The sequence below is a fragment of the Lutjanus erythropterus genome, chromosome 13, assembly GCF_056507025.1.
Source record: "Lutjanus erythropterus isolate fLutEry1 chromosome 13, fLutEry1.hap2, whole genome shotgun sequence".
Taxonomy (NCBI): Eukaryota; Metazoa; Chordata; class Actinopteri; order Lutjaniformes; family Lutjanidae; genus Lutjanus; species Lutjanus erythropterus.
The window spans coordinates 5,212,154-5,239,972 of record NC_139329.1 but is presented as its reverse complement, the minus strand read 5'-3'; the positions used below and the strand labels follow the sequence as shown (position 1 = coordinate 5,239,972).

Here is a 27,819-nt window from a genome sequence, read left to right as displayed (position 1 = left end):
ATGAAATGACAGTTGTGCCTGAAAACAGTTACAGGACTCATTCATTTATGTATACCTAGCACTCCCTTGTGGTTAAAACTGGTGGTGCAAATGTGCAGTTGATCCGTCTGTCCTGTGGTGAGGATTCACAAATGCATATTAAGAAGACATAACATTACCCACAATAATCCTGATGTTTCATGACTGAATCTAAGACCCTATTAATACTGTTTGTCCTCATCATTGTCATTAGACAGTAGTTCCAGCAGTATTATCAAGCTGTTTTCCTAATGTCCATGTGAAAAATTGTAGTGGGTAATGTTAAGTGGCACAAAAACATCTACTCAAGTTCAGTGCAATTTAAAGTACTTTTACTTTGCTGGATTAAGTCCATTTTATACCACTTTCTACTTCTTATATTTTGTTGTTCTCTACTACATGTATTTGGCAGCCATACTTTCTAGTTATTTATAAGAGTTTATATGCAACATATTGGATCGGTTTCTAATCCAATCTTATGGATAAAACTGTCCAATAGTTATTCACTAATTACATTAACTAATGCATGTGTAAAGCTCCGGTGTGTGTCTGTGCATGTGTGTATTTTGGTCCTATATTTATAACTGTGAATATTGAATATCCCCAGTGAGTGAGTGAGTACTTTCTTCTTCTTAGATTCATCAACATAAAATATGAACCATAATCCATAGACCTTTCACAGTATCAGTTTTGATACTGGAAATGGTTGGGTAAACACAGGACCATTAGTATCATTGGTAGTACCAGTGTTTACCTTACTATTTCATAACAATATGGCTGCCATGAAGAAGGTCTATAATAATTCATACTATAACACTGAAAGGGTTAATTCTACTATAAAATAAAGTCTTGAGCTTTTGTTACTTTGAGTACATTTTGATGTTATTACTAGATTTATTAATAATGCTACAAGTTTACAATATGTTAAATATGTGAACACTTCTTCCACCGCCGTCAATATGTTGTAAAGTTATGAACATGGGTCGTGATACCTGTATTAACCACAAGAGAGTGCCAGGGGAACAATACATGTTCCATACAAGATTTTAGAATCCCATATTAATATCACAGATGCGTTGTTGTAATTTAGAGTATAATCAGCAGAAGGCACATAAAATATGCATACATGACTGTCAAGTGTATCCGTATTACGAAAACTATATCTGGACGTTTTTGGTTTTTATTTTATAAATCAAACACTTCAGACGGAAGCGCTTTGCATTCGCTTGACAGTGACGCTTTTATTTTGTAGGTAAACACGCAGTACTTCCGCTCCCAAACTAACCCGGGTAGCTTGATTGGGCTCCGGACATCAGTGGCTCTGAGCAGAGAGAGCAGGATCCAGGTGGTTACGAGGATGATTTACGTTCGCACACTGTTGCGCCTTTCAGGATACTCGGGATAAAAATGTCAACAGTAACTTCAGTTTCCACTCTTTGGTAGAAAAAAAAGCTTTTGGGGATATTATTTCTCCTCACTGTGCGCAGTAATTAAAGAAACTGTCAAGTGAAAAGCGGCGAAGAAGTTGGACGTCATTTACTGAGGTGAGTATGACATCAGTTTTCACACAGTGCTCCTCTTTGACATTCATTTGTAGAAACTGTAACAGTTAGCTGCTGTGTAGTGTTTGCTGTTAGAAGGATATTGAAGGGGCTTAGCTGTCAAAATGACTACAACCAGGTCAGTCTTCTGGTTAGAGAGGTGAAGGAAGGAAGGATGTGGCATTTTGAACCCCCTGCATGCAGGGTGAATATCAAAGGAAGCATACAGAAGTGCGTTTGTGTATGCATGTATGAAATATAGAGTTTCTGTTTTTATCTATTTCGTGTTCAGTTCAACTGGACTACATCTCTTCATAATTGCTGTCTAATCAGTCCTTTCTATTGGCCACTTTGACAATGACAAAGTGGCCAATAGAAATGACTGAAAATTAGACTTAATAGCAGAGCTCACTCTGCTGTTAACAAGTATGAAACAGCCTCCATGCTGCTTTGCACGTCAGTCACACTAAACCTGCCCTCTTTGGCAGCCTTTTCTTCTTTGCTCTGACCTCTTGCACAAAGGTGAGTCAGGTGTGGATGTGCAGTGTGACTGGGTGTTAACATCTTCAGCAGGGTTTGTACAATCAGAGACCTGGACAAGGCTGCCATAATGTGGTTTGGTTGTTTTTTTGTAGAACCCTGTGCATGTGTACCTGTAATTCATGTAAACATATAGTGCTGCTCTGCTCTGCTACACACAGTGTGTGAATGGTCTTTACATAATGGCACACTGAAATGGAGGTGATATGGCCTGAGTAGTAGGTCCAGTTTTTTGCAGCTGCAGTGAATCATTTCCAGCAGCGATGGTACAGCAGGTTATGGCATCAATAGCTTTTGGATTACCATTGGAATTATGTTTTTTTATGCCTGCAGCCTTGAAAGTTGGGTAGCATCCCTTGTTTGTGTTTCTGCCTGATCAAACTAAACACATGATAGAAAACATACCACAGAAAAATAGCAAGGACCACTTGAGCAGTAGAAATATTGTTTTTTCTTTCCTGATGTCAGCTCTATTTATCAAATGACAATTAAAGGCACATTTTATATGATATTCTGCTTTAACAACAGCCCTAGTGCATTGTAACATCATGTATGAATTGTGTAAATAGTATCTGTTAATGGTAGTCTTTAATTTTTATGAGTTCGTCATGGATAAAGGCAGTGTAATGGTTTCTTATGTCATCCATTCATCATCCATGAACAATGAATGATTGAGTAAAAGTGTTTCAGCCAGTCAAAACAAGCTTTTCATTACCTCTGAATGACTGGGTAAATGAATGAAAATATTACACTGGTATTTTCAGTACATCACCACTACCAGTGTGACATCACAGGAGCAGAACAGGAGGAGCACGCTGGTTATGACACATTAGTATCCTAGCAACAGACAGCATCCTTTTAGCTTGCCGCTCTGAGAACAAAACCACCTTTATAGACACAAGGTACTGTGCTGTTTATATTGGTCCTCAGAGCATCTAGGGAATTATTTCAGATGTGACACAAGTTAGTATTGTGAACAACATGTTTACAGCTTGTTCAGACATGTACTTTTTATCACACCCAAAAAGTGTTTATGTGGGTTTATGTGTGTGACTTTTTCCACTTCGTCTTTGAGGCATCTCCATTTTGGTGGGTTTGATCTGGGCTCAGGGCACTATGTGTGTGTGTGGTCTTTGTAATGTTTAATACTGGATAGTACTCATCCTGCATTGTCAGGGCCTCACTTTCTGTGTGTATTAATGCCTTTGTTTAATTTAATTCTTCCTCTGTGAACATTTCCAGTGAAACAGTATCATTAGTCTAATAAAACTGAGCTCTTTAGGGCTGTAAAACCACACATGGCATATTTTAATAATTTTATCGATTATTTGTAAGTACTTAAATATGTACTTTTTACTTGTTTGTTATAGGCTACATGTAAACACAAACAAATTTCAAACTCTTTTTTCAATATTATTTTGTTGTAATCTATCTAAACTCATAATTTCTGTAAGGAAATACACACTTTGTCTAGCAGCAGACAGACACCCAGTATGTTGCTAACATCTTATTTTCTCTCTGCCGAGGTCTTTCTAGTAATTTATGATTTTGTTGGCTGTCAGTGTAAGACACACTTGTTCCTTTAAGTGTTAGAATAACACAGGAGCCCTAATGAGAAACTGCATGTTATCCTGGACAGCAGCCATCACTGTGTGTGTAACCAGGGCTGGGCGATGTCTAAAGGACTAGCATATGGCGATGTACATAGTGAAACATTGCAATGGACGATCATATCAGTGATATAATTTTTATATACTTTCTTTTATATTTTTCATATCTGTGAATGTTGGATAGTAACACAAATTGTGCAGTACTTTATGCTTTTTCCCCTTAAGTAAATCAGAAGCAAGGTGCAATTATAAGAAACCCATAGATCCGTTCTAAGGCACTTTTAAATCATGATGCTATGATGATAGAGGGCTCAGTGGACAGTGACTGTCAGGCATAGTGATGGACAATGGCACTAACTATTGGCTCTGTGTGTAACCTGTGTGTCAACCTACAGTACAATTCATTTCACAGATGAGGTGTACCTCCCGTCTTCAAATTATAGTGATGTATTTATTCATCCAATGTTTATTACATCAGTGTTTGGCAGATACTTGGAGCTGATACTGACCAATTATTAAGGAGGTCCCTCCCTGATCACAGGTTACTAAAACATTTTGTGATAGTTTGCGATATTAAGATCTCATGACTTGTCAACTTGTCTAGTACTAGTTCTCAGTTGTATGGTGACAAATTTCAGCATTGGTGCACTGAAACACAACTTCATTTTGTACATTCTTGGTTCCCAGACAATGTATCCTAGTGACTTTGGTGATTGCCTGACTTTTACTCTAGCATTATTGTATTATATGTTATTTTGAGGGTTGTGCATTTTCATTACGCAATAGCTCTTGATAAAAACATCTGCTCTTGTCCACATGTCCTTATTCAACAAATAGTGACACCTAAAAAAAACAATGTCAAATGGGGCGCAGTAACTGTCATTATTAGCGAGGCAGACCAAACCTAACCATGAGAAAACCTGTAAGGCTTGGAGAAATGGTACACAAGACATATTATTAGTTAATATATTTTTAATCAGTTAAATTATTCACGGTTATTAATAGAGTAACGATTAATCATTAACATCCCTAATTATATATACTATAAGTTTATATTTTGGTTGGTGGTTGGTGAAATGTTTCAACAACTGGATTTTGATACAGATGTTCATGCTCTTTTTGGGATGAATTGTACCAGCTGTGGCAACCCCTTGACTTCTAAATTCATCATTAGGTCAAATTTTTAAATATGTCCAATATAGAGCTGCACCCATTAATCCATTAATTGATCTGTTGATTGAAAGAGAATAATCGATTAATCATTTCAAGTCATTTGTCAAGCAAAAATAACATACAACAACAATAATTTCATGGTTCCATGGTAGCACCAGCTGTTGAACAAATGCTGGTAAAATATCCAAGTGACTGGTAGATTTCTGGTTGGCTAAATTTAAACACTTAGTAGCTGTTTGGCTTGTGGACAAAAAAAATTAGACCCTGGTTCCAGGTTGTCAAATGTGACAATTTCCACTTTTTCTTGGTCTAACATGATTGAGTATTTTAATAATTTAATAACATATTTTTTTTAATTTCTCACTGTTGTGATTTTAAGACTTTATAGAAAAAACAATCGCTTTATTTAGAAATGAATTTGTAGATCAATTGATTTTGATTTTCTTTTTAATTGCAGCCCTTGTACAATAGTCTGACTTATGACAAACTAACTGATATGCTAACACACAAAACTAAGATGTTGAACATTATAAATATTGTACCTGCTAAACATCGATTAAAGCACCACTGTGCCAAGTACAGCCTCAGAGCTGCTAATATGACTGTGGACAATTAGCCTGTGTTTTTAAATATGTGTATTGATCATATTCACAGTGGAGGGCACCTGTTTGGCTTGGCTAGTGGTTTTATCAGTTAACCAAATTATATTTTGTTGTCTTTTCCATGCTCTAGTTTCAGCCACCAGTACTAAGAAGTTGTCCAAATGTTCAAAATGTGTAATTACATTATTAAGATATCCAGAGGCACCTGCACTCAGCCAAGAAACAGCCAGTGTGGGATGGTGTGTGGGCATGTATGAAACTATTGACTCTACTTATTTCTCTGTGTTTCTTTCCTCCAGGGCAATTTGTTGTGACCTCAGACCATGGCCTACACTCTAGGCTCGGCCACCGAGGGCCAGACACGCAGTGTCGCACCTCAGCACTGCGTCACTCGGGTAGAGTTGTCTGTCACTGCCACCAGCCTGCTGGATCGAGATGTAGCCTCTAAGTCTGACCCATTCTGTGTTCTCTTCCATGAAGTGGATGGAAACTGGGTGGAGGTAAGGATGATGGATAGAAGAAAAATAGGTAAAAGGAAATCAGCAGAGGATGAAACTGGCAAATTGGGGAAAAAAGGCTGAACAGAAAAATAATATATTAGTGTTCAGATCATAAAGAGTCAAACCCATTTCTGGTGCTTCTCCATGTTGTGTGTATCAACTTCAGGGAGGTCAAGAGAAGAGGATAAAAGGGAGGCAGAAATAAAAGCCTCAAAGGGAGGATGGAAGTATACCAAGAATAATTTAATATGCTTGCACTACATTATACTTGTTCTTATATGTTTGAAGTGCCTTCAAGGTCATGTTCACCATACTGACTCTTTCAGCAAAGAAAAAGACTTGTTGTGTATGTTACTTTGCAAACAATATAGCTTGTGAACCAGTCCAAACTCGTTATGTCTTGACCATCTGGCATGAGCCCTGGCGTGCTGAGCCCAGTAGGATGTTACAACATTTCAGAGCGTTCTTCCACCGTTGGTCTGGTTCTGTAGACTTCGTTACAGGCACTATAAGGGCTGCCAAGTTTCATAAGTAGGCCTACACTGATGCCATTGAAATTAGAAGCTGGATAAGCTAAGCTAAGTTGGGTAACTGACTGTTAACAGCCTCATTAGCTCAGAGAGCTTTATTTTCCCTCTTCAGTAACTTTTTATTGAATATAATGTCCTGACCTGACAAATGTCCTTGAAGAGACAAGAGAACAGTAGAGAGAAAGTAATGATTACCACTGTGTTAGCATTAAGGCCATCATCTACAGCAGCCCCTTGGAGCCCCCCCTTGTTTGGATCTAAGGAAAGTTGAGCCCCTGCAGCCTGAACACAGACTTTTGTATAAATTGTAGCTTCACACAGGTGCTGGAAAACCTTTAAAACACTTAACTAGTGGTGTTTTCAAGGTTTAAAAAGTATTTGGATTTTGGATAAAATTAGTGAAATTAGTTAATTTAATTTTTAGATAAAAAATAAAATAAGTGAGATATTTGCTGAGCTAGATTCTATAGGAAGGTAATTATTAATTATTAATTGATTAATTGCCAATAAGATTTTAACTGATTAAACATGTATTAATTGATAATTAATCAATAGTCTGAAAATGGCTTTTGTTGCGCCTCATTTGACATTGTTTTGTGTAGCGGAGCCATTGTTGGGTAAAAAAATTAAATGAGGAAAAAAAACAGAAAAAATATGTGTATTATATCTTATTAATTATTAATGATTCATCAACCAATCATTTGTTAGCATTTTCAACTAAGGAGAATGCACAAATTGTGTAACAATAATAGGAAGCCACGTCAACTTAGAGACAAGTAACACATTTTGACATTAATCTCTCTGTCACAAAACATTTAGCATGATGAAGGGTGAAATAATCATTTTGTATAGAAATATGTCATTTACCACAGCTGTAAGATACTGGAAAAGCTTGAAAATGTTTTAAAAGTGCTTGAATTTGATTTTGGAAATGATGTATGAATCCTGAAATTGTGATTTTGAGGACCTCAGATCAGACAAAGACTTGGGGACCTGCTATGATTTCCGGCGCCCCCCTAAGGGGGGGCCCGCACCCCAGGTTGGGAACCAGTGAACTACAGCAATTTACCTACTAGGTCTGCAAGTAGTCACTACATCACAAAGCTTCCTGCCACACCTATTTTGCATGGTTGAGTGAATGTCACTCTGTGGTGTGACTGCTGCTTTAAGCCTGTGATAGACTAACAAACTATCAAGGGTGTAGACCACCTTTAGCATGTGCTGGGACAGGCTCCAGTCCTGACAGCACACAGCACAGGATAATTTGAAACAGAAGATGAGGATCAAAACCAGGATTTATTAGGAAGCGAAAAAAGTGAAAGCAAGCAATGGTAGAATCTATAATCAGATAATACATATACATATAAATAATAGTCCTGCATCAATCATAGGTTGTGTCCAGGCATTTTGTACATTGTGTTCTGTTTTTATTGTTTGCAGCGCTTTCTGCCTCGCTTTAGTTCAATAAACAACATGTAATATGAATGTATGATGTACAGAATTTCCATCATGAAGAAAAAGAAAAACAGGAGCATTAAATTGAAGATGCTCAAGAGGAGCATGGTGATGAAGTTTTGGTGTGTGTAGGCAGCTGCCTCAAGGCTTTTTTGTAGCGAACAGCTGGTCAACAGGGCAAGCTGGCTTTAGTGTATGTGTGCGCGCATGTGCCTGTGTGTGTGTGTAGGCGAGTGCCTCGGGTTGTAGCTAGCTGTCGGTCAGCAGGGCATGTGGCTTCGATGTGAAATTGCCAACGGTTCCTATGGCAACGGGAAGGGAAACAAAAGCTTAATGCTCCTGGAGTGAGGGAATGATGGAGGAGGCGAAATGAGGCCCAAACCTTTTCTCGGATATTATCCACAGCGTGCTGTTTCTCTCACACCCCGGCTTTCTCACTTTCTGTGATCCCCTCCTGTTAGCTTTGTTTTCTCTTTCCTCTGATTGTCTTTCTCATATCTGTCACCAGCCTTCCCCTCACTGTCTCTCTCTCGCTGTCTGTCTGTCTGCTTTAGAGATAGAGGTGTGAGAAGCAACTGGCTCCATCAGGAAGAAAGGGAGAGAAAGGGAGAAAAAGGGTAAGAGTGTGAGAGGAGGTGTGAGAGAAGGAGATGAGAAAAGGGTGGAGGGAAATGGAGGGTGTGGGGAAAATTTGAAAAAAGCGTTGAGAAGAAGAAGAGAGATGGAGGTGAGAACGTGAATGAGCGACAGAAGTGACGCTGAGCAAGTGGTGAATGAAGGCAACGATGATGGAAAAAATGTGATAGAAGCTAAAACTGGTGTTAGAGAGGCTTTAAAGAACATGATAGGCCTACAGAAATATGGATCTCAGCTATGTAAATGACTTGGCACCCAGTTAGCTGACTTACTTGGGCTATTTTCTAAAGTCCTTTGATTTTTTTTTCTCTCTCAACTCCAAATCCCTCAGCACATGTCATGGACACAGATATATGTCTGTAGCACTGCAAGTGAGAACTTACATTCAAGGTGATGCCAAAATAAGTGGGGTTTAAAATCACATCTTTAGCAGTATACTTCTGTTAAAGTACAGTTTTATGTAGCCTTGTAACATCATTTGCAGGATCATTTTTTGTGATACTGAGCCATGTTTTAATGACATTTTTGCTTTATTAAACATATTTAAATGGACAAAGTTAGTATTAGCTGGTGAACATTGTGGAGCATTTAGCTGCTAAAAGGACAGGAGACTTCTCTCCAGGGATGGTTGAAAATGAACCAGACCAAAGAGAGAGTGAGTCCTGGACATGATTCAGTAGATGGACACAGACAGGACTCCAAAAAAATGTTAATGTTGCTTCCTGTCTGCTTGATGTGTAAATGAGCAGTTGTTCGCTAACATGCCCCATATCAGTGTTTTAAAGGCCATAATACGTAAAATGTGTGTTTAAAGGTTGTTGATTTACCCAGGTGCTGCAGGTTTGTTCAAGTGATTCTTTTTTAACAGCAACTTCTCTGATGTCTGAGTCTTTGAAACCACTTGGGCTTGCCTCACTGATTCAACCCCTTAGCATTGAGTTGTTTGGCTGTGGTGTCTCACTCTTTTCTTTCCTTGTCTAGATCATTCTATTCATACTGGTCATTAAGATTTTTTTTTAAATCCCCAAGTGCACACTCAGCTCTAAACTACATACACATTTACCATAGATAGTCACTGAAGTCCTTTCAGACACAGACACACAGTGTGAATTAATAGTGTGAAAATTTCATCAGTTTCATAGTTTTGGGAAATCAGATTACAAACCCTATCAGGCCTTTGAGTTGTCAAACAAGTCTTCAGTCAGGACCAAACAATGCTGAATAATTGCCAATCAACAAACACCCATAAACAATGGAAAAATGTGCCTGGCCTGGGAAAAACACCTGTAGCAAGCTATTGTTGCATCCAGCTGGTTATATTGTTATTTTTACACCACCCCTTTGTATCCCACAGAAAAAAAAACATGTATAACTGATAGTAAATTTGGACAGAAAAAAAGGAGGGCAGACAGACGACAGGGCTCGCAACTCTCAAACACTGACCATGAGACTCACGCAATTAAAACTTTTCACTTTTTCACTGCTCTCACTCACATTCATTTTCTCATGAGAAAAACAAATTTGTAAGTGACGTCTCTCCCTCTTCTCTCGCGCCATGCAGGCAGGCGGGTAGGAGTGAGAGTTGTTTGGGGGGGGGGCTCTGTGTCTCTGTCACTCTGAAACTTTCTCATGATATAACAGAAGAAGAACAGGGATAAAGACAACGCAGGAGGAGAACAAGTTGGGTGGGTAGAGAACATCTACCCTGACTTGGACACAAAGAAGGTGACCCTACCTACCAGTTTGTTCATGACAAAATTCATGACAAAACTGGGGGGGGGGGGCACCAGATATTGTGTTCATAAGAATGGAATGACCCCAAAACATACTGCAATCTCCTGTTCATTCAATTCAATTCAATAATATTTACTTATGTGTAGTGCTGTATACAATATTACATATGCTTTTGCATTAATTACTTTTTCATGAAATGCCACTTTTTAGGACCCACATACTGGCTTTGAGTTAATCCAGGCGAGAGTAGTCATTCACACCATAAGCTATTTAATTAATTTATCAATTTTTGCACATGGATTATTTTGTCTTTTTAGGGCTCGGGCTCAGGTGGGTCAAATGTCTATACATGCCCCTGGAACACAACTCAATCAAATCCTTACATATATTTACATAGGCATATGATAGTGCTAAAAAATAGCTTGCTAATAGCTAGTTGTGTGTGTATGCGTTTGTGTATGCTTGGTTAACTATATTCGTAAGGTCCAAATACTGCAAGCCCACTATACGTGTTAGATCTGACCAGCTTTGTGTCTCCAAAATGCTGGACCCCACAAGCTGAATGAGCTTCTTGAGGGTTACGACTTGGTTTCAGGGTTAGGGTTAGAATTAGGTTTAGATTAGGGTGGGGGTTAGAGTTAGACATTGAGTTGTGATGGGTCAGGTTAGGATAAGGAGCTTTGGAATTCATTTTGTCAATAGTAGAGCCCCATGAATATAATACAAGTAAGTCTCTGTGTGGGTTTGTGTGTGAGTCAGATGTTGTCAAAGAACACGACTGGGTGATTTTCTGGGGGATGATCCCTGGAGACTGTTTAGATTTGGTCTCCTGATTTAAGCTGGAGGTTGGCAAGTATGCTTATGCTTATTCATCACTGACCATGATTATTAACTTGACTTTTCATCTAGAAATGCTTTAAACTTGTGAATTCGGCTGCTGAACTCCAAACGAAATTCCCTGGGGTTGAGGAGTCAAGACGGGTAATGGTGGTGGGAAATGTCATAGACAGTGTACTCATAAAATGCCCTGCCTTCACCCTACCCAATCTCACTCCAAACTAAACTGGAAGTTTGGCAGCCCTGAGAGGATGAAGTGCTACAAGGGTCTGATTCATTTCCAGAGCCGGTCAGCCAGGTTCAAATCCACAGTAGCACAAATATGAGAGATGCACTTCAGCCTGTCGGGCTGCCATGATGCCCCAGTAATATCAGTTTTTAAGCCACAAAGTGCTGCAATTCTTCTCTGCTCTCTTCCCATGCACCGGACAGATGGATAAGTACTGTAAGCACTGTTAGCAAGCTAAAGTTACAACCCTTTTCCCTCTGAAATAGGTCTGCAGGCTCTTTTCAGTTCTTTAGTAATAACAGTGTTTATAGCCAGAGAAATGTAAGATATTTTGGCTAAAAGCATTCATAATGGCATGTAAAAGGTACATGTTTGAGTCTATATAAGTAGTTTTTTGATGGTATACTCAAAAGACACTGAAAACACTGAATCATGTCAAACAACAGCAGAGATCTGCCTTGGTACCGACAGATCGATCGAAAAAGTGATATATATTTTTTCCACTCTGACCCGGTGCAAACAGTCCAGTTGTACAATGGAAGCAATTAAAGAGACAATGCATGGGTATGCAAAGACACTTTACATAACATCCTAGATAAGTGAACAAGAATTAGAACCTACAGTCTATCTGTACTGGAAGAAACAGCACATTGGTGCTTTTAACTAGCTAATGCTAATACTAGCATGCTAACATGCTCACAGTGACAATTCTAATACTGATGTTAATCATCAGCATGCTACCATTGCATTAGTGCATTATCATTAGTATGTTTATCTTATTAACTATCTTAGATTAGTATGTTAGTGTAGTAAGAATTGCTCATTAACAGTAAGTTTTCCAGATATTTGGTCAGAAACCAAAGTTTTGGACGAAGTGAATTCAGAAGAACGTACTGTATTAATCCCCTTGGGGGAAATTAAATTTTGTTTGCTCCATTGTTAATTATTTCACACATGTGTCGGACCATATACGGTACAGACACGGACATGCAATTTGTGGGAGAGGTGGTAAAATGATGGATGCTGTCCAGAATCAGATGCTCTGAGTGATTGAGAGTTCTGTGCCTTGTCCAATCCAAGTCCTTATGGACCAAGCTACTGCTGCCTCAGATAATGGTGCTAAATTAAAAGTCAGGGAATCACCACAATAATTACAAATGTGTGAATGTCTGTACCAAATTTCATGGCAATCCATCCACTAATTTACATGTTATTTCACTTTAAAGCACAACTGTTAACCTTGTTGTGGGCCTAAAGAAAAAGTCAGGAGAATACCAGCAATAAGATTCAACCTCTTGGAGCAACAAGTGTCTGTAGAAAATTTTACAGCAATCTATCTGGTGATTTTGGAATTTTTTTGGTGTGGACCATCATTGTAGACCAGTCAACCAACTGACCAACCAACAGTGCCATCCTTAGTGCCACACCTCTAGTGTGGCTAAGAAGGACCAGTTGGTGTGGGAGTCATCGCCAGCTCTGTAATTGTGTGTGAACTACTTTGAATCAGCTCACCTAAATTTAGCAACACTTATGTCCTAACACTGAAACACCACATTATATTTTATTACCACTGTGATAATATGACAATAAGCAAAGTAAAGTGCTTTATTTAGTACCTGTGAATTAGCAGAAGATCAGATGTAATTTAGTACTAGGCTGTTGACATTTCATGGCAGCCGTCTCCAATGTATCAGTCCACTGACCATTTAAAAATGCCCTTTATATTCACTCTAATTCAAAAGTGGCATATAGTGACCTCATCTAATGGGGGATAAACACACTATGCAGTGTGTTCTGAGTGAGTCACACTTGAGAGTAACATGGCCAGTGAGTATTAGTCATCCAGCCCCCTGGTTTTGAGGATCTAGAGCAAATAACATGGCTCTCAGTGCTCTTACATACACCCACGCACTCTAATATGTCTGTGTGTTGTCCGAGATGTTTTTTGGGGTGATGAGACTTAATCACTTGTAACACCTCATAGTTGGACAGGCGTGGATCAGGTAGTTGAAAATGAGGAGAATTAAGTTTATGGTTAAATGTTAACATCTATAATTCAGTCAGACAGCTCAAGTTTAAGAATGTTTATTGCAGCAGCAGAACAGAGATTTGCATCTAGGCTCTGACCTCATCACTCCTCTCAAGATTTTGTTTACATAGAGATATTGAGGAATGATGAACAAATATCTTGGATCCCCTGTCGGAGCCTGCAGGTGGTTGCTTGGGTGGTGGCAGGGCTGAATGAACAGGCAGTGATGCTGATGCAAGGCAGCAGTGACATTGACCGGTTTTACCAGTTTAAATAGACCACCAGGTTCGAAGGGTGTGTTTGATATGTACTACAGAATGAGAGGGGTGTCATGTGGGATTGCAGTGCAGCTCGAGTTGACTGCCTGAACTAGCTTGCAGGTATTGCTACATTAATCAATAATTTTTCTTTTCATTTTAACGATGCATCAAATGACAAATATAATGTGAGGCACCAGTGCTGAAGTCAAAGTCAGACAACTCTGCAACTTTAGTGAGCCTTTTGGCCTTTTTAGCTCTTTGGTTTGGTTTTACAGTACATTTAGCATTTGGGTCAGTCTCATAATAGGGCATGCTCACCAAAGTGCTTCCAGAGGCAGCAGGCTGCAGTTTCAACTAAAAAGCTCTGACAAACCCACCGAGCATTACCTGCCCAGCACCTATGGCAAGACAGACAAAGTAAGGAAGTTGTTTTAGCATTTGTGTTGCTGAAAATACTGTGGTGCATGGATGTAGTCAGAAAAGTACAGCCATTTGTCTCAGTCTTCTTTCCTCAGCTTTGAATGAGAACTACAGTATTACAGAAAGGGAAGATAGGGAACACTGAAAACAGCTGTGTTACAAATACTGAATTCATTGTTTCATATAGATATCCTTGCATTCATCGTGCATTACTTCACTGTGTAATGGTTTGCAGTTAAACAAAAACAGATGTTTTATTTAAGCATATTATTGCTTGTATTTCATTACTGGTGATAACATAGAGAAAGCAATCCTCCATCCATCCAGTAGAGTGGTAAAAGCAGTGGAGTCAAGGCAGTTAAAGACTAGAATATGTTCATCATCATCCTCAGCTGAGTTGGTATAGAAATGATTGAGAGATGCTGGATGTGGAGGAGTCAGAGATGAGTCTGCACTGACACAATCAGAAACCTGCCTGAAAATAATGGGATGATATAACCAGTCATGTATCCTAAATATAATCACAACCGGAATAAGACTTAGGGTTTACTGGTGGGCATGTAAAGTCAAACAATTTGATATGTACTGTACAGATTCAATTAAATGGCTCATTCTTACACACACTTCCTGTGCAGCTTGATGTTAAAAGTTAAAACTGAAAAAATCATTCTTTTTAGTGACCAGTGTTACTCAGAAAGTGTAATAAGTTACTTTTTACTTATTACTTCTCAAAAAGTAATACTATTACTTTACTTATTAGTTGGCATTAAGAGTAATTAGTTATATTACTTGTTATATTATTATATTACTTCCGTGCCTTGTTTGTGGCCTTGTCATGCTCTAAAGTTGAACTACTGATCCAGTGAACTGTTTCACAAAAAAAAAAAAACTTACATTGTTAGCCGTCCAGATATCAGCTGTGGTAGAAACAGTCTACCTCTCTCAGTGTGGCCTTCAAAGTAGCTTCTACCACTGCATATTCTTTCTTGAGGAGCCAAACAAACTCAAAGTAATAACAATACTTACACCTATAGAAGGTATGCCTTTCTCCCCTTCCCTCATCCTTCATTTAGCTTTTTGGCTAGCAGCTTTGGGTAGCCTGTCCTGACCTGCCACGTGTATACCTCATCAAAAGATAGCTTACCTAGGTCAAAAGGTAATGCAGAGTTACTTGGATTTGTAAGTGTAATATCATTACTATTTTGGAAATTTTAATCCCTTAAACTATTTATTACTGGGTGAAGTAATAATATTACAGCAATAAATTACTGAGTAATGCATTACTGTATCTTCTTGTTTCTTGTCTCTTAGCTTGGCCGCACTGAGACAGCTGTGAACAACTTGAATCCAGTGTTTGGAGTGAAATTTCAGGTGGACTACCACTTTGAGGAGATCCAGAAGCTTCGCTTTGCTATGTTCGATGAAGACAAGTGTGCCACGCAGCTCTACGAACATGACTTCCTGGGAGAATTCATTTGTACACTGGGAGTGGTATGGAATTATTTCTCGCCTTTCATCCAAACTTTGTTCTGTGTTTAACAGGATGATGGAGTATAAATTGCCATAAAAGGTATTGACTTCATGTGTCTTGCCCATCTTTGTTCCATGCTATTGCTGGGTAAAATAAACTCAAGCCAAAAGTCTCTGTCCTAATTCAGTTTATATAGCATTCTCAAAGTTGGGAATACCCTGTTCACAATTTGGAGGAGGTCATGTGACATGACAACACCACATCCACCACAGATATCAGATTTAAAAAAACAAAAAAACATCTTTGGTGTAAAGGTACTTATGGCATTAACTAGCTTACATCTAGCTGATGTTTGTATGGTGAAAATTAACAAGAACACCAATGCTTAACTCAATACAGTGTTGCAGATTAATGTTAATGACTTAGATTATAAACACTGTTTGCAGTTTCCACAAATCTGCTGATTTTTGTTTTGTTGGTCTGGAAGTATGTATTACAATATATATTTTGTATAATTTTGAGTAGCTGCTTGTTATAAAACAATAAGTTATGGAAAACTGAACTTGTAACTAACCAGTTGAGTCACAGACAGCTTCTATTATAAGATGATATTGTAATAAAACATAAATACCAACACAGTCTGACCACTCTCTGTGACTATTAAAATAGTAGATGACCAGCTGATCCCAGAGCTGTAAGGGATAATTATCGGTGCTGTGTAAATAGCGGTCAGTGTATGTCAGACTGCTGTAGAACAAATGCCCCTTTTACACCTGGTATTAAAATGTGATCTATGTCCAGACACCTTATCCAGATTATTGCATGGATTGCATTTAACCAGAATACCTCCAGATGTGGTTTGGCAGATGTCATTACAGTTCAATCAAAGTAGCATTTAGAACTTGCATTAACGTGTTTTCCCTTATTTTACATATCCAGATACAGATCGCATCTTAATATCAGGTGTAAATGGGGTGAAAGTCATTCATTTTCTTCCAGCTCTGTCATTCTTCCACTCAGAATGTTACATTATAAAAGTGGTCAGATATTTGCTAAAATGTAGGCCCAAGGTTGATCAGAAGCAGCAGATGTCAAACTACAAAATGTGACATTCCCAATTCTGGTGTAGTCGGGAAGTTAAATTGCTAAATAATGGAGTTGGAGCGCTTCCTTGTTGGTTAAACGTGTATGATGAATAGCTGAAAATAAGTTAGTGTGGGGACTGGTTAACTTTGAAATTAAACCACAGTGTCTGAACTGAGTTCAGATTATATTTTAGAATGGAATAGGAAACAATAAAGATCTTCGGTGGTTCAAACCTATATTTCTTTGTGTTTTGATTCTCATCTAAATGATTCCTGTCCTGTGTCTCTCTTAAACTGTCCACTAGATTGTGTCCAATAAGAAACTTCACAGACCGTTAATCTTAGCCAATGGGAAGCCAGCTGGCAAAGGATCCATTACAGTAAGAATCAGTACTGTCTTTTAAAAGAACTCTTGCTCTCTGTATCTTGAACTCTTTCTTTCTGCCTGTCCTGTTGCCACACACTAATACACACAGTAATGTTGGTGTTTGCTATAGTGGCTTATTTCCTATTGTTGTTGACGATGATGATAACGATGAAGATGGTACTGAGGCTGCTGTTGTTATTGTTATTGATGGCTGTTGTTGTTGCAGCCCCTCCTGCTGATGTTGATGTAAATGTTAATAGTTGCCAGGATTTTCATTGCAGCTAATGTTGTGTTGTAATGTTATTTTAGATAACAGCTCAGGAGCTGTCTGACAACAGAATCATCACTTTGACCCTGAGTGGGCGAAAACTGGATAAGAAGGTAGGCAGTTAGACCTACACACACACACATACACACACACACACACACACACACACACACACACACACACACACACACACACACACACACACAAGATGCAAATGTAAGCATGCACACACATGCTCAGAGTGCAATAGAGCAACACATACTGCTTTAGGACACACAAGCAAAGCCCACACAGATAACATTTACAGTAAATGTTTTCACACCCTTCACCTTTGTCTGCCAACTAATGGGCTGTCAGCTGCACTGATACTTGGAAATGAAAATCCTGTGGTATTTTTTATTTATTTTTGTAAGAGTTTATTTTGCTGGTCTATGGTGAAGGGAAGAATGACGGTGGGTCAGAAACAGCACAGCTTGAATTGTAATTTGAACTAATGCTGATGTGTGCTTGCTGTGCACCCAGTGGTTAAACCACCAGGATACACACAAAGCAGTAATTGCAGGAGCTTGGAGTATCTTTTAATAAATATGTTAATTAAACAAATTAAAGACTTCGCAATTGAATATGGTGCATGTTTTTTGGACACTGTAAATTAATTAACTATAAGCATTACTGAAATTATTATACATGTGTTGGCTGAGGAAGGAGAGGAAGAAAACGGGATTCTTCCTCAAAAAGACTTGACAGCAAACTCTCTCTGTTCTGTGCAGGACTTTTTTGGGAAGTCAGACCCCTACCTGGAGTTTCACAAACAGGGTGAAGACGGCAAATGGATGTTGGTGCACAGGACAGAGGTGAGTCATCAGTGGGGATTAAAAGCACCTTCATCTAACTGTCATTATTGTCAACCATGAGCTGTCATCGTCAGCAAAACCAGGTCTTACAGAAGGTCATACACTGTAACTTAAACAGTAAGTGTAGGGGCCTGGATGAAACAGATTGCAGCCCCAAATTTAAGTAATTCTACTGCGGCTACAAGTGCATTATATATCTGCTGCTGTGACTATTTCTGTGTCTGTGACTTCAGGTCATAAAGAACACTTTAGATCCTGCGTGGAAACCCTTCACTGTGCCACTCATTTCTCTCTGCAATGGGGATGTGGACAGAAACATTAAGGTTTGTACTTCGAGTTTCATATGTCACAAAACTGGTGTGGGGGAGGGGGATTTCTACTTCATAAAATGTTAGCATTGCAGATTGCCAGTGGAAAGGACAGGACACTGCATGATTATGCACTGGTTAGCATTGCATCAAAGTCATTTGATCATGTTTTTTCAATGCTGTGTTATAATCACGACCTTAGGACTTGTAAAACAGTGTCTTTGAGTCCAAGTTGAAAAAGGTTTACTGTCCATTAAAATATACACATTTTCATAAAAGTTAACATTTTAGAATAGAGAGTGTTTAGTTTACGATCATTTGTGCCCATGTGACACATATGGAGAAGTGTAAAGCGGGTAAGCTAACCACATCATGGAAAAGCTAATGGCATGATGTGATGTGTTCTACACAATGACAGGTCCTGTGTTATGACTATGATAATGATGGCGGCCATGACTTCATAGGAGAGTTTCAAACCACGGTTGCCAAGATGAGTGAAGCCCAGAACTCAGTAGAGGTAAAACATAGTAAACATATATGTGTGTATATATATATACATATATATATATACACACAGTATATATATATATATATATATATATATATATATATATATATATATATATATATATATATATATATATATATATGTATGTATATATATACATATATATATATATATATATGTGTGTGTGTGTGTGTGTGTGTGTGTGTGTGTGTGTGTGTGTATGTACACACATTTGTTAATTATATTGTTGATTGTATTGATTTTGGCTTTCCTGAGTGTATGTTATCTTTTTAGTATAACTTTTTTGTTAATAACAAAAAACAGACTTAAAAACTTTAAAGATGAATATGAAACAGAGGGAAGATGAATAATGACAAAGTAATGGTCATAGCCTGAATTTAAACAATTAAATTATCCATGTCATGTTACACCACAACTGCTGAGGGTTTCAGGTATGAAACAGTCATTTTTTTTAAATCTAAATGGTATTTATCTTACCCTGCACAAAGTAACTTTATCTTTTCGGCATACTGAATTGGCAACAACTCTGCCCCGTACTGGCTAATTTGCAGTTTAAATGCATTCAGTGGCATCTATCAACAATGAAGCCAGAATAATCATGCATAGATTTGTATTGCTGTATTTTTCACACATTATGGCCACTGAGGACTGGTTGTGTCTTAAGACTGAGCTGCTAATGACTGAATTCTACTGAGATTTATTCTTTTCACTTTTGCATTTCTAGTCTGCCAAAGATGTAAGGATGTAGGGATCAGAACACCGTTCATTCATTAGTAACTCTGTGTGTGTTTGCATGTGCATCTGTGTATGAGCAAATGTGTGTGTTCATTTGTGAAACTGCGTGTGTGTGCCAAAGCAGCCTCATGACTTGTTCTCCCACTGAGTCCCTTCATGTGTGGTAATGTTGTGGGGAGAAACGCAAAATAACAAGCAAAAAAAGACGGCGGCAGGATGGAGAGATGTGTAATGGAGAGAGAGAGAGAGAGAGAGAGAGAGTGTGAAAAGAAGGATGAGAAAATGAGAGGCGCTTTTGAGATGTAAAACAGCCTTTAGCTGAGCCCTAGTAACACGACAAGGCATTTAGAGCTACCTGTCATATGAATCACCAGCTGAGTCTGTGTAGTGTGTGTGTGTGTGCATGTCTGAAATGTCTCTTTTGATCAAACACATTTCTGTCTAATGTGTGTGTGTGAGGTGCGTTATGTAAGACTTCTATCTACATCTTCATTACATTAAATCAATTCATAAAGTGTTTTTAATGAACAATATTTAGATGAGTACCAATAAAGACTGCAGACTACACCACTATAAAATAGTTAGCTTATGATACATCTCCAAGTTTGACTGTCAAGTTGTTGTTACTGTAGGCGGTGTGTGGCATACATGCAGATCCAAGTCACAGTCTCTCAGACGTCTGCTCATTTCCCCCCAGCCCTCTGCCACTCTTTCCAACTCTACTGTCATCTCAACTTTTCCCATTATTTTCCCCCTTCTTTGTAATCTTTTTTCTCAATTTCCTCTCTTCTGATACTAATGCTTGTCATCTTTGTGATCTCTGCAATTGTCTTTCTGTCTCTTCAGGTGGAGTTTGACTGCATCAACCCCAAGAAACAGAAGAAAAAGAAGAATTATAAAAACTCTGGAATTATCATTGTCAAGTTATGTAAGGTGAGGCTGGATGGATGGATGGATGGATGGATGGATGGATGGATGGATGGATGGATGGATGGAGGGATGGATGGATGGATGGATGGATGGATGGATGGATGGATGGTGCTTTGGTCTTGTCATTTTTCCAGCAGCATCTATGTTTTCTTCACAATCGTAATCTTTGGTTGTATCTAAAATGTGACCACTGTCACTGTTTTGGACAAACAGGATAAAGTAGATAATAATGATGGTTGAGTTCTCAGTGTTTGACTATAATTAGCCTGGCACATAGACACATAGCACACTATAATAATTAATGTCCACCTGCTCTCTGTTAAGGTTAACATAGGGAAACAACTGATTTCACTTTATAGAATAAACTAAAGAAAATACAATAACAGGGGCAAGAAACCTATGGCTTAAAATACTAACTAGTCTCTGTGATTTAGAAACATATTTCATCATCCCATGCTTTGGTTTACTGGCTTGAAGACGGTTGATTGTTGAGTCTTATTCCTAGGTTGTGAAATACAGATGTTGTGGAAATGTGACTCAACAATCAGCTATCTCACTGACCTGTGATGGGCCAAAGTCAGTAAACTGCTACTCCAGCTTTAAGAAGTCTTAAAGTAAAAGTTCTAGATTTTTTTTGGTGTGAGTTGCAGAGTTTCAGATATCAGCTGTAGAAGTCTGCCTTCACTCCGTTATATTGGAACTACTTTCTTTCTATAGAAATAAAGTCGTTCAGGTAGATTCTACTGCAGAAAAAAGTAGTTCCAACATGAAACTGCTTGCAAGGATTATTGTGAGGAAGTGGGTCATGATTTCTAGAAAGAGATACTGAATTTGTATTTTTTTCAAACCCAGTGCCATTTGGTCCCATTGTATTGAAGAGAAGGCAGACATCTCTATTGCTGATATTACTAAAACTCTGTGACTCACACCAAAATAGTATAGATGGATAAATATTATGCAAAATATAATGTTGTGTTATATAATGTAAATGTTATATAAATTATATATTTTTAATTCTGGGTGAACTGTCCCTTTAAATTTCATTAACTTTAATATTTTTCTTGCCCGCTGAAGGCGGTCTATTATTATCATTATTGTGATCATCATTATTTATTTATTTTTATTATTATAATTATTATTATTATAGTTAAACAAAGTTTTGTATGTGATTATGGGTTGTTGGGAGATACATCTACATCTATATACTACAAGTGAAACTGGTGTGGCAGTGGACTGTGCATGCAACATGCTGTTCAATCCTTTTCTGTGGAGTTTCAGTCAGCACCATCTGACCTGTAGCAAACACTGTTACTACTGCTGGGCAGCTCAGTGCCTCATGTGGCATTGGCAAGTGTTAATTTGAGCAAAACCTTTTTTAACAGGTAAATCTTCCATTCATTTTCTACTACCTTATCAAATATATCACTAGGAATTGTGCCTGTAAAAAAAGTGATATCAATGTCAATAAATACATTCATGCACTTAGGACTTAGCCATACATTAGAGTCTTTCTGTGTGCCAGCTGTAGAACAAAAACAATGAGCTAATAGAAGGTAAAAACTGCAGAGGTACGGAGTTGGATGATACTTTAACTCAGCACTGGAGTGACATTTCATTTGATTCAGTTATGGCTGCAATTACTTTTTTTTTGCTGATTAATTGTTTATTTGTCTTGTCTGTGTTTGAAAATTGTGAAAAATTTTGTTTGATCATATTCCGTTTACAATGATATAAAACAGAGAAAAGCAAATCCACACATTAAATCACATTATTAAAATAGCTGCTGTTTAGCTTTCTGTCAGTTAGTCAGTTGATCAGTTGACTAATTGTTTCAGCTCTTGATTGATTGTTAATATCAAAGATATCACTTAATGCTGGTTTAAGCTACTTCAGAGATCTTTGTTGTTTGATAAAGGTGAATACACATTTTAATTACAATAAGTTATATTCATCAAAATTCTGTGCTAGAACAACAAAATGAACTTACATGTCTGTAAACCAACTCATTCGGTCTCTCCTCATGTCTTGACACCTCATAATGACCCATCTTACACTTGACTCAATGAAATATTTGATTAAACCATTGTGGTTTAGATCAGCTGACACACTTCTAACTGGGCGTTCATAACACCCTCTGAATAACTAATTAGTGCGGCAGCTTTGAGCCCCACAGAGGACACATTAAGCTGGAACATTGAGTCTTCAGATGCCTATTGGAATGACATTAAAGCTCTGTGCATATGATGACAAGCTTTCATAATTGATTCTTTTCCTTCCTTTCCTTCTTCCTCTTTTCATGCGCACAATCATGTTCAAGCCTTTGTACAGGCATGTACACACACATACGCATCCAGCACATGCACAAACCTGCTAATACAGTAATTATATTTGTTGGCTGCCAGCAGGGATTAGACTAATGACAGTAAAATCCATACTAAATATTCATTGTAATTGGAGTGGAAATAGTGTTCAAACATGATAATAATTGGTGCTCCATTGGTGGTATCTGAAAAAACATGGCTGTTTTGTCATTTTAAAACAAATTTTAGGGTTCTGCTTATGAAAAGACAAAAATAATTAATTAATTTTTACAGTGTTCTGTGTTTAGTTAGGTTGTTTACTACATTGACTGTGGTGTAAGAATTAGTCAATAAAATGCTTTCAAAGAACAAACTGGACCAGACACTGCATCCTAAATTAAAAACAAAACAAAAGTCTGTGTTTTTTTCTCATAAAATGATTAAATTGATTTGATCAGATGCAATTTTTAACATTCTGACTCCCCTTTTTCCTCAATAGATCAATACCCTCCTCTTGTTTTGCTGGGTGTAGCTATTTTCCTGAACTGTTTTCTTACTTTGTCCTTTGTGATTCTAGATTACACATGACTACACTTTTCTGGATTACATACTGGGAGGATGCCAGCTCATGTTTACGGTGAGTACAATATTAGCATGCCTGTTTTTCTGCCACTGCAATGATGTGATAATGAGAGACATGTTTTCCCATGCCTTTTCTACAGAAAAACAGATAGAAAACATTCAGATTTTTTATTTTTATCTCCTGGGGTTACAGTTGGATCACAATCATTTACATACAGAGGAAAAGTGTGAGGGACTTTTTATGAAACACTGAAATGTGGGCACATTTGTTGAATTGTGAAAACAGCAGGGCAGAAAGAGAACAGGGGAAAAGCAGCCAAATACAAGAATTGTTTTTTTTTTTTGTTTTTTTCTTAAATCAAAATGAAAATAAAAACGGGTAAAGAAAGGGACAGAGATTTTACCAGAGGGAGGGAGAGAGACGGAGAATCATCGTAGTCTATTTTCGTGTCTTGTTTGGAGAAACTCTTGTGTGTCCCTGGTGATGTCACACCTTTGTGTGTAACTGAGTGAGTGAGAGTCCTGTTTTATAATAGCTGATCTCAAGCACACACACACACACACACACACACACACACACACACATACACACACACACACACACACACACACACAAAGGCACTCAACACATTGAGTTGTTTTTATTATTACCGGGGGTGTTTTTGTCCAACAAATACAACCACCCTGCTGATCAATCTCAGGACTGCTCAGACTGGCTCGCTGTTACTGTAACACACACATGTAAACAAATTATGAAACCACATGCACTCTGGTAAAAATGCAAAGACACATTTACAGTGCATATACAGTGCGCACACACATACACTCTGTGTCAGCTGCAGGATACATATGCACATACACAGTGGCTCTTTTTTCAGCTCTCCATGTCTCAAACAATTTGCCGGCTTTGTGAGCTAGAACCAGGCTCCAGATGTAGCGGGGTTTGTGGCGTTTCCCTTAAAGTGTGTTCTGAGATTAGACACCTGTGCACATTCTTGTTTTTTCATATTTGTCATTGCATTTATGCTCAAAGAATGTATTTGATGTTTTTTTGATGTGAAATTGTAATTGAGTTTTTAATCTCTCTGTTCATTACTAAAGATAAAACCTTCTGGAAGTTTTGAAATTATTAAGCACAAAAACACCAGCATCTCCCCAGATTATTTCACAATACTAAAGCATCATGTTAACACTGAACCATAGCCCCTAAATTGATCCAAAATGGATTTGAATTTCTAAGAAAATACTTGCCAAACATGCCAAAATATATTATCTTTGATTTTTCTTGAATGAACAAGAATTATTTGCACATTGTTTGTAATGGTAGTTTGTAAGTTAATTCAGTGGGTAGAATTTCGAACCGGTAAACACATGACATTGTCTGTGGAAAAAAAAATGAATGGTATATTTCCTTTGGGGGCTGTGGCCAGTTATTTTAACCCTGTCCACCTTGCTGTGGTATTGGAAAACATTGCTATACAGAGATGTCCTTTATAGCATCTTGTATGTTGTATCTGAAGCACTCTCCTTCTTGTAGAAGGTAAAGCTGTGATTATGTGGAGTATATTTCTGGCTCAAGGTCTTCGCCAAGTACAAGAGAGTTGTTGTGCAGAGGTGACTTTACTTGTGTTCTTGTGCAGTCATGCTGCCAGTGTCAGAGGATGTGGTCTGTGTGTCTCCTGGGAGCAGATAGCCGCTAGATCTTTGGTTAAATTCAGGGCATTGTCAAGGAATGCGCATGTGCACGCATGCACACACACACACTCACACACACACACACACACACACACACAGTCAAACTCAAACACAGACAATGACAAGCTTCGCTGTCAGCCTGTTATTTTCACCTTATCTTATTGTTAGAAATTAGGCTTAAAGCAAAGAACATAGTGGTGTTGCTATAGTGATGCTTTGTGCTGTTGATGACAATGTTTGCATCATGATGAAAAAGTAAGGGACAAAAAAAATGCACAAGAGCATGAATAAGAGCATTGAAGCAGATTGGTATATATTAATTAATATTGGTAAATAGGAGCACATTTGTAACTAAGCAGCCAAACAGGTTTGTGTTTGAATAATACAACATTTTGGTTTTACATTTTTCCTTATCATGCTTATAATACTCAGACCGAAAAGCTCTACACTGCAACACAGGAACAATGCTAGCTCTTTTTTTTGTTTTTGGCTTTTATGCCTTTAATTTTTATAGGACAACTGAAGATATGAGAGGAAAGAGGGAGAGACAGTGGGGGAATGACATACAGCAAAGGGCCGTAGGCAGGAGTTGAACCCACAGCTGCTGCAGAGGACTCACAGCTTCAGTATATGGGGCAAATGCTCCACCACTGAGCGACCAGGCCACCCAATGCTTGTTTTTTTTTTTCATGTTTTATACATGAATGTACTGGTGAGGATGCAGACTTTTTTTTCCGCAGACATGTAGCTTTGGAAAATACCATATATACATAAATACATGTTTTAAAATTAATCACAGGGGAAAAAAAATTTCACCTATTACCAACAAAGCAGGACTTGGCTTAGTTAGCTACTTAACTATAGCTAATAAAATTTGCCAGTGACAGATGTCATTTCAGCTGGCAAAATTGACATTCTGCTTAAGTTTGAAACCACCAATTCATTGTTTCAAACATTACTAGAACTTAAAGTGATAGATTTGCCAAACTGGATTTGTTCTCTGCTAGAACAGATGAATTGACAGGCATAGCAACAGTAAGTAAGCAGTTGTCCAAATCCCATTCTGTTTGTCACAAAAATTAACTGTTACAGTAATAGATAATATATACAACATATGAATCACTTGTAGGCTATAATTTTGTAAAATATCGAAGAATATTACTGATGTGTTTTCACTTGTTTATTGCACTGATTAGGCTATTATAAATAACAGATTGTTGATGTCATTTGACCAGTTTAAACCAAATGACCGAGAGTGCAGGTGCCACTGCCAGAGGAATTTGTGATGAAAAAGTTCTAAAAAATGTGTCTGTAGGCTCCTACGGCTTAATGACAATCTGATCTGTTAAAAAGACGTTGTCTAGAATCACAGGACAAAATAAGAAAATGTATCACACCTGTCAGCTGTGCATAATGGTTCATCACCCCCAACTCCCCTGTCCCTAATTTCTTCCATTCTCCTCTGATCATTCTGCAGCCAAATGTCTACTGAAGATGTGTCTAGATAGGAAAATTGTTGTAACTTAAATGGATATTAGACTCCACACCACAACTACAAAGTTGCAGTCCGCTCTTTGCCACCCTCTTGAGTTATAGTGATTTTTAAAAAAATATTTTTATAGTTAAAGTTCTTAGTGTTGACGGCCCTTAACCCTCTGTGTGTAGCTGTGCACTTCCTCTCATCTATGCTCTTGCCAGCTCTTGATGACCAGTTAAAACCAAAGTGGGGAATTGTGACTTATCCAGCTTGATGTGCTTTGAAGCAGTAGGACTCTCTACGTCCATCCTCCCCTCTTTTGGATGGCTGAGGTGAATGAGAACCACTCCCCTACATCATCAGCCAGCAGTCGAGTGCCTCGGTAAAAGGTTGGACAGTTTTGGGAAGCTCTCAGCCATGTTAATATTTCACTGCAGTGTGAGAATCAGGATGTTGCTAAAAAGTCAAACATCCAGTGTGCTGTGTTAAGATAGAAATGTTGCAATTTGTAGAATTTGCAAATGGGTGCTGGTAGTTATTGATTGACCGACTGATTTTCTCTGTCAGGGCCTTGCTCGTTGTAATGAGCAAAATTTCAGTTCGCCTGTTCTAGTGGTGGTGAGATGAGCAAATTTAAGGCAGAATGGGAACTCTTAAATCCTCGCTGCTCTCTCCTAATCTTTTGCCTTTTGTCACAGACCTGCAGCTCTGTCACTGATGCGCAGACACACACACACTCACACACACACACACACACACACACACACACACACACACACACACACCTAATACTGTCTTAACACAGATACTTCTCCTCTCCAGCTTATGAACTCATTTACATACACACACGTGAGCACAAACATATAATATCCTCGTCACACTCTTGCAACAACCGATTTACATGCAAACTCTCAAACCATGACACATACACTCATACGCACACACACACACACATCAGCACACACAAATCCAAACACAGTATCTTCCTCAGACAGACATTTTATCACACATACCTCGGCACTCTGAACAAGATTTAAACTGTAGGTGTGCACACACACATATAATATCTTCAAACATGCACCTTCCCAGCTTATACGTACCGAC

General features: G+C 38.2%; 1 protein-coding gene across 1 annotated transcript in view; it reads left to right on the top strand.

The window, feature by feature from the left end:
- The first annotated feature begins 1,347 nt into the window (after window positions 1-1,347).
- cpne2 (copine II) overlaps window positions 1,348-27,819 on the top strand; it is a 57,466-nt gene continuing 30,994 nt past the window's right edge. Inside the window, exons 1-10 of the mRNA XM_084733788.1 lie at window positions 1,348-1,562; window positions 5,784-5,984; window positions 15,426-15,605; window positions 16,976-17,050; window positions 17,347-17,418; window positions 18,076-18,159; window positions 18,393-18,482; window positions 18,886-18,984; window positions 20,578-20,664; window positions 23,539-23,598. Coding sequence (XP_084589914.1) covers window positions 5,808-5,984; window positions 15,426-15,605; window positions 16,976-17,050; window positions 17,347-17,418; window positions 18,076-18,159; window positions 18,393-18,482; window positions 18,886-18,984; window positions 20,578-20,664; window positions 23,539-23,598 — 924 coding nt within the window. The 5' untranslated portion in view covers window positions 1,348-1,562; window positions 5,784-5,807. The remainder of the gene's footprint in view (window positions 1,563-5,783; window positions 5,985-15,425; window positions 15,606-16,975; window positions 17,051-17,346; window positions 17,419-18,075; window positions 18,160-18,392; window positions 18,483-18,885; window positions 18,985-20,577; window positions 20,665-23,538; window positions 23,599-27,819) is intronic.